We start from the raw sequence: 7,963 nt of genomic DNA on the forward strand, positions 1-7,963 counted from the left end.
CGTGCAGCCTTCGGGGCCGCCGTCTCTTCCCCCCCCCCCCCCGCCCCCGCCAGTTCTTATGGTCTTTTCTCTTTGGAGTCAATATGGATGGGGGTGGGGGAAATTATTTGCTGACAAAACGTGGAAAAGAAAGCGGTATGGAGACCAGGAGCTGACCAGTTTGAAAAGCGGAGTTGTTAAGGAGGCCAGATTTCACCCCAGGCTAGAACTCACCACCACTCCTATCTCTTCCGTTACTCCCCCCCCAACCCCGCCCTTTCCTCATCCAGCCGTCCTCCATCCCGTGTAGTAGGGTAGTAGAGTCCCTTTCTCCATTCTCCAGGCATCCGCCATTCCATCTGACGCCCAACCTCTCCCCCCATCCAGGGTTCCGTTCAGTGGAGTCGCCTTCTTGTCCCTCATCCTCTGAACCCCGAGACATGCGGCCTTGCCTCGGCTCCGCCTGCCTCTAAGGCCGTCCTCACTCTCAGCCACCAAGGAACCCCGGGGTTCCGCCCGCCCAGTTTCACCCCCCTCTTTCCCAGCGTCTCCGCCCCCTGCCCCGCCCCCGGGCCGGCTCTCCGAGGAGGGGGAGCTGCTGTCGCCGTCGCCGCCTCAGCTTCCCACAGCCGCTACCGCTGCCGCCGCTGCCGCCTCGCCGCTTGGTCCAGCCGCCAGGCCCAGTGCTCACTTCGCCCGACCAGGGCGCTCTGCGGAGACACCCTCACTCCTTCCTGGGGTCCGGGACGCCTAGCTGGGCGTGGGGGGAAGCTCCGCTTGCGGGGTACAGGGAGGGAGGAGCCTGGAACCGGAGCCAGCGCCAGCCGTCGCCGGATCGACAAGACAGGACAGGTTGAGGGGCGTCGGGGAAGGAAGAGGGGGTGTTATAGGCAGTCCCGGGGAGGACCAGGAAGCCCTGTCGCAGAAAGCTCCGATGCGCTCTTGACTTACAGGGGGTCTGCTCACATTTGGGGACCCGTGACAACGTGGGTGCACTCCTCTCTCGGGGGGCTGGTTGGATTGGAGGGCGTGGGATCTAAACAGCACCAGCTGTCCCCGAGGAAATTAAGGGGCTGCCAGAAAAAAAAGGAAAACCAAAAACCTATGCTCCTTATTCCGAGGTGACAGAGGGCCCTTCAGACAACCACCTGGTGTAACCACTAGGAAGGGCGGATTTGGAGGTGACTTCAAAAGGAGTGGAGGGTAACAAGGTGAGGAAAGGGGCTCAGCAGCTGGAACGCTGTGCCACTAGAAATGGGGGTGACTTGGTGAGAAATGGTTTTGTCCAGAGACAGGGCCTGGGAACCTCTTCACTGAACAGGGACAGTCTGGATATTTCCAGATATAGTTTTGGGGGATTCCAGTGGGGGGAAAAAAAGTGGGGGATTCTGCACTTCGTGGGTGGCAAAGGAAAAGACACCCGAGGTTGGGTTCTTCCCTGACATTGGCAGCACCCCAGCAGGAGTGAGGCGAGCTAATACCCCCCAAACTAAGGACCCACACACTTAAGATTGCAAGAGTGGATTTGGCTGGAGTGCAGGGCCTGAAACAGGGTGGGAAGGTGCCTGGGAATACTGAAACCGTAGCTTGGAAAATTTGAGGGTCTTGGCTTTGGGACAGGGGAAGTGGGGGACAGGGACACTGGAGATCAGGGAAAGGAGGAGTGTTCAGAAGGGGGACCAAAGTTGAGGGTGGGGTCCATTGAGAGGTGCAGAGGCTGCAAGGTCTGGCAGGCGGAGCTAGCGCCGGGCCCAAGGGTGGGAGCTGGTGCCAGGGGTGAGGGTCGTCTAGGGCTTATCCTCAGGTCCTCTGGGTGGGGCGGTGAGTCGGGACCGGAGCGTCAGGAGCATGTCCTGGTGAGCGAGCGGGCTTCTCTGGAGGAGCCCAGCGCGCTCCGGACGCCCGCCGGTTTGGGGGTGTCTTCTCCCGGGGCGCCATGGCGGCGCTGGCCAGTAGCCTGATCCGGCAGAAGCGGGAGGTCCGCGAGCCCGGGGGCAGCCGGCCCGTGTCGGCGCAGCGGCGCGTGTGTCCCCGCGGCACCAAGTCCCTTTGCCAGAAGCAGCTCCTCATCCTGCTGTCCAAGGTGCGACTGTGCGGGGGGCGGCCCGCGCGGCCGGACCGCGGCCCGGGTGAGTGGCTGGGGTGGGGTCTCCGGGCCTGGGGTCTCTCTGCCTGGGAGGTTGAGGCCAGGGACCCCGAAGAGCGGGGCCCGACTGAGGGGGGCTCCCGGAAAGTGAAAGGGGGTGGGCCAGGACCACAAAGTCTCGGCAAGACGATGCCGATGCCTCAGTTTCCCTTCTCTTCCCCCCGTAACCCCGAGTCTCCTTGTTTTCGAGGACAGGGGGAGGGCTGGAGGGGCTAAGCCTGGCGCCCCGAAGCCTGGCAGCTCCGGCTGCCCCCCACCCCCAACAGAGGAGTCCCCACCCCCACCGTCCTCCGCCTACGTGCCGGCTCTCGCGATTCTTTCAATCCCGAGCGGAGGGGCCTGGGGGTTCCGGACGCCTGGGTCACCCCGAGGGTTTCTGCAGCTCGGGCAGCCCCGCCCCCGCCCCGGTTCTCCCGCTCCTCCGAGCCTTGGCTCGGTTCCTCCTGGCCGAGCTTGTCTGGCTGGGCGCCAATCTCCCCAGCTCTCCCCCGGGTGTCCTTGCAGCTACCTCGCCAGCCCGCCCCTCTGTGCGCCCTCCTCCCGTGACCTGCGCTTCGACAAGAGAGCCGGGCAACCCCCCATCACCGCTCCCCCCACGCGACTCCGAAATCGGGTCCCACGGGCTCAGGGGACCCTCTGCCGCGAGGAACTCAGACACAGTGCAGGCTGGAGACCCGCACGGAGATTGGGGGGTCGTACCACCTACAAGGGGGTACCGGGAAGTCGGCCGGGAGCAAGCACCGGGGAGGAGAGTTGCGAGGGTTAGCGTGTGGTCCCCGTCCAGGTGCGACAGGCAGGGAGTCCCTCTGGCCTCGCTCCCGCCCGCGGCCAGCTCCCTTAGGGGGAGCCCCTCGGGCCCTGCTCCCCCCACCGCCAGCCCTCCGCAGTGGTACGGTCCGCAGCCCACCCTCTGAGTGGGACCCGGCCCCCACGTGACTCAGCCTGCCTCGCCGGCATTCCGGCCCCCTCCCCCATTTCCTTGGTCTGGTACCCGGTGTCCCCCACCCCAGGCGGGTTACCTGGCTGAAGGGGAGAGGCTGAGCCTCAGGGAGGGCTGGGCCCCCCGCGAGCCAGCAGACTGACAGACAGACAGACAGACAGATGGGTCAGTGTCAGACAGGCCGGCGCTGGGCCAAGGCGAGGCCCGCGCCAAGCGAGCGGCAGCCGCAGCAGCAGCAGCAGCAGCAGGTGCTGAGTCAGCGTCAGGCCCAGTCCCACCCCCACTCCTGAGGGGGCGTCCCTACCCTGTGGTCACCTTACTGACCCCCACATTGGCAAACACACTGCCCCTTCAGCTGCCCTGCCTGTCTCCCGCTGTTCTCTGCCTTTGGATGTAGCTCTCCCCTTCCTCTTCCCTCTTCTCCCCTCCCCCACTTCTGGTTGAGCTGTAGAGTAAGAATTAAGCCTTTAAATAAATTTCAATACGTTAAACTGAAAGCTGGTGGTGAGAGGAAGCCAAAGGGACCCACACCCTAGCTTCCTCTGGAGTCAAAGAGAGGAGAGAGAGGGAGGAGAGAGAGCTTGCTTGGCGAGTCAGCGAGCTGGGGCCCTGGGACCCTCTTCCTTCCCTCTGTGCTTTCTCGCTCTCCTCCGATCCCGCCAAGTGTAGGCATCTTTCTGGGAACAGAGATGTCATGTTCCAAGATGCATGTCTCTCCCTCCAGAGCCTCAGCTCAAAGGCATCGTCACCAAACTGTTCTGCCGCCAGGGGTTCTACCTCCAGGCGAATCCCGACGGGAGCATCCAGGGCACCCCAGAGGACACCAGCTCTTTCAGTAAGAAGGGAAGCCGGCTGCTGGGCGGGATGGGGGAGCGCGGGCCTGGCGATGCCAAATCCTATGCCTGCTTCGGGTTCTGTTCTTTTCAGTCCGGCTCTTCCCCCCCCCTTCCCCCCCGCCCCCCGCCCCAGGGGAGGAAGTGGAACTGGACCCGGAAGCGGGCTCAGAGGGGGGCTGGGGGCCCCTAGGTACTGATGCCCACTCTCTCCACCCTCAGCCCACTTCAACTTGATCCCCGTGGGGCTCCGTGTGGTCACCATTCAGAGTGCCAAGCTGGGTCACTACATGGCCATGAATGCTGAGGGGCTTCTCTACAGCTCGGTGAGACAAGGAGGCTGAGTGGCCTGGGGTTTGGGGACCGTCCTAGCTACCGCCTTCTCAACGCCAGATACTTTGCAGCTCAGAGTTTCCACTCCCTCCAGCTCTTGCTGACGCCCTGTCCTCACTGCCTACACCCGGGCATCTCCTCCAGGGTCCTTCCGGTTGGTTCCTCTTCTTGAACAGCTCCCCCGATACCCCCAGGCTCTTTGAATGTCCAACTCTGTTGACCTTTCAGGACCCCCGTGTCCCAACCTGCCTCCCCTCGACCTGGTTCTTCCTTCCCCAGAGGCATTCTGATTATTGGGGAGGAATTCAGGAATGCCTCCAAGTAGGAATTCCCTCCAGGTCCTCTGGCTGGAGAGAGGCTGGGAGTAGAAGAGAGACACACTCTCTTCTGATTCCAGGCCCCCAGAAGTCTAGAGTTCCCAGCCATCCGGGGCGGACCAGGCTCTCCCTTGTCTGCCCTTCCTCCCAGTTCCTGCATGGACTCAGCAGTCGGCCCTCCCAGCCTGACATGTACCAACTATATCCTGGCTTGTTCTTCCCAGGGCTCCTTCTGTGCAGTGATGTGTCTTTGTCTCTCTGTCCGTGTGTGCCTTTCTGGGTCTTTGTCTCCTCAGCCACATTTCACAGCTGAGTGTCGCTTTAAGGAGTGCGTTTTTGAGAATTACTATGTCCTGTACGCCTCTGCTCTCTACCGCCAGCGCCGTTCTGGCCGGGCCTGGTACCTGGGCCTGGACAAAGAGGGCCGAGTCATGAAAGGCAATCGAGTCAAGAAGACCAAGGCAGCCGCCCACTTTGTGCCCAAGCTCCTGGAAGGTGAGTACGGACCCTGCAGGAAGAGGTGGGCCACATGGGAGGGCATTGACCTTGACATGGACGTGCAGTGACACCCCCTCCCCCCACCCCCCCGCTGCAGTTCAGGGGCTGTACGTGTTTGAAGAGGACACCTGTTAGGACACATCAAGTCAGGAAGGCTTTGGCCTTTGGGGGTTTGGGGAGCTGTCTGGTGTGGGCTGGGGTTCCCAGAGGATGAGTATAGGGGAAGGGAGCCCTTTCAGAGGTCTCTCAGCACCTAACTCTCCTTCCTGCTCCTCTCTCTCCCCTTCACAGTGGCCATGTACCGGGAGCCTTCTCTCCACAGTGTCCCTGAGACCTCCCCTTCCAGTCCCCCTGCCCCCTGAAATGTAGTCCCTGGACTGGAGGCTCCCTGCACTCACACCGAGCCAGCCAGCCACCACCCCAGCCCTGCTCCTGGCCCTGCTCTCACCCCTGCTGCCACACTCATGCCCTCAGCAGCCAGGTCCCACCAGGTGCTCTAATCTGAGGGAGCCCAGGGGCTGGCTCTGACTTCCGGAGCCGCCAAGACTCTTAGATCCTGGGATCTGGGAGGGGGCTCAGAGAGGGGATTGTCTGAAAATGGTCCTGGCTGATCCGTTCTTTCCTCCCACACCCACACCATCCAAAGCCTTCCCCCAAGATGGCACTGGGGGTTCCCAAACTGACAGAACCAGGGCATAAATCCTCCCCACTATGGGCTTGGCCACTTCCTGGAGCCCTTTGCCCGTTCCATTGCTACTGAGCCATAGATTTTTAGGTCCACTGGAGCTCAGGATTCCTTTCCTTCTTGCCCTACTCCACCTTCTGCCTTGTTCTGGACCGGTTCTGGAATATTCAGGCTCCCCAGCCAGGGCCATTTCTGCACTCAGGCTCTGTGCTGGAACACAGGCATGCTGCCAGGCTCTGTTCTGGATCCATCATGCTTCTATCCTTGACCCAGATGGACCCCTGGTTTCCAAGTAGAGAGAGGCTGGATTTAAGCCCTGTCCAGCTGTTGGCCTTGGCCTGCACTGGGACCAGTCTCAGATCACCATAGGTTTAACTTTCTTATCCCAGAGACACCCAATTCCAGAGCATGTGTTCTAGACACATATGGAGCCATACTTCCTTCTGAATCTCAGCTCTAGGACATAGACCACGACTCTCAGCCCTTCCCGCTGTGATGGAACTGAGGCCTCTATAGCCATGTTATTGCTTTAAAATAAGTTCTAGGCCCACCCTCTCCCCTTCTCTAGTGATGCCTGTTAAGGATGAGCTCTGGAAAGGACCCAGCTATGATTCACAAAGAACGAAGTTCTGGATAAATCAAGAACCATTTCTTGTTTTTCCTAGATAATTTTTTAAAAATCTTCTTCCTCTAGAATGCTAACCTTATTTTTACATGCAGTTTTTAGCTCCTGCAACTCAGCTGGGGTCCTGCCAGGGAGACAGAGTCTGAGGAAGGGCAGAGGAGTTTTGGAAGGAGTCCCTGGCTCATAGTAGGGAAGCTAGGATGGGGAAGGGGCCAGAACCATGCATGATTGGACCTGTGCCTGGGTTATGGGGATGTGAACACTTAGCTACCTCAGCAGGAATTCCTTCCAGGTCCCTTTTAAAGCTGAGGTCTTTAGGGTAACTGGTCTAGAATAAAAAAGACAAATGAGGAGTTCCCGTTGTGGCCCAGTGGTTAACGAACCCAACTAGTAACCATGAGGTTGGGGGTTCGATCCCTGGCCTTGCTCAGTGGGTTAAGGATCCGGCATTGCCCTGAGCTGTGGTGTGGGTCGTAGACACGGCACACGGATCCTGCGTTGCTGTGGCTCTGGTGTAGGCCGGCAGCTACAGCTCCGATTCGACCCCTAGCCTGGGAACCTCCATGTGCCGTGGGCGCAGCCCTCAAAAGACAAAAGACAAAAAAAAAAAAAAAACAACCAAAAAACAAATGAGAGGAGTTCCCGTTGTGGCTCAGAGCCTAAGAACCCGCCTAGTATCCATGAGGATTCAGGTTTGATCCCTGGCCTCACTCAGTGGGTTGAGGATCCGGCATTGCTGCAAGCTGCAGTGTAGGTCACAGATGCAGCTTGGATCCTGAATTGCTGTGGCTGTGGCGTAGGCTGGCAGCTGCAGCTCCAATTCAACCCCTAGGCCGGGAACTTCCATATGCCGCGGGTACAGCCAAAAAAAAAAAAAAAAAAAAAAAAAGACAGATGGAACATAGCCACACCCCCCTTTGCCACAGCAATGAAGTGATACCAGTTCAGCAATAAGTCCCATCCCTTGCCCCTACAGGTCAGGCCACGGAGGGTGAGGGCCTCTTCTCTAGACCTCATACATCCCCAGAGCTTCTTCTGAGTAGAACTTGCTTTATTTTACAGCCTATAATCTCAGCTGGGTTTTGGGTACCCAGAAAGGGCCTGACTAGATTTTTCTGAAAAATATGGAGACCTAAGGGCAGGCCTGAAAAAGATCAGAGGTCAGCAGAGAACTAGGAGGGAGGCTCTGAGTAACTTCAGACCTGGGCAAGGAAGACTGAGGGGGCGCTAAAGGGAGGGCCTGGGGCTCAGAGGCAGGTCACTTTTCCTCAGGCTCTTTCTACTTCTGGCTTGTTGCAAGAGGGGTGGATGCTCCCCTCACCCACACAGAACCCCGCTCAGGCTCCACCCATCTCCTGGCTCTGCTCCCCAGGGACCGGGTCTCCACTCCATGCTTTCTCAATTAAAGATTAAAGACGATTTATACAACTGAAGTGTTGTCTGTCATCTGTAGGTGGCAGGCATTGGCAGTTGCTCGGGAGAGATCAAGTCCCAGGGGCGGGGCGGGTGGGCTGGCGGCTGCCCCCCCAATAACAGGTGCACATTCCTGGGCGCCTCGTCACTTCCCCTGCACTGGTTGTCTCAGCGGCTCATCCAGCGAACTCACT

At 59.5% G+C, this 7,963-nt stretch overlaps 1 protein-coding gene across 4 annotated transcripts; it reads left to right on the forward strand.

Annotated features, from left to right (window-relative positions):
• Window positions 1–545: 545 nt before the first annotated feature.
• Window positions 546–7,789, forward strand: FGF11 (fibroblast growth factor 11). 4 transcript variants are annotated; one of them, NR_201456.1, is given in 6 exon segments: window positions 546–831; window positions 1,108–1,190; window positions 3,790–3,900; window positions 4,121–4,224; window positions 4,845–5,043; window positions 5,338–7,789. NR_201456.1 is itself a non-coding variant. In NM_001445159.1 (5 exon segments), coding segments are annotated over 5 exon segments (678 nt in total). In that variant the 5' UTR covers window positions 546–1,915; the 3' UTR covers window positions 5,409–7,789.
• Window positions 7,790–7,963: the final 174 nt, after the last annotated feature.

This window comes from Sus scrofa, chromosome 12, assembly GCF_054392235.1.
Source record: "Sus scrofa isolate SSC_HxYL_T2T_F1_AM1 chromosome 12, Sscrofa_HxYL_maternal_Yorkshire_Landrace_v2.0, whole genome shotgun sequence".
In the NCBI taxonomy this organism is placed as follows: Eukaryota; Metazoa; Chordata; class Mammalia; order Artiodactyla; family Suidae; genus Sus; species Sus scrofa.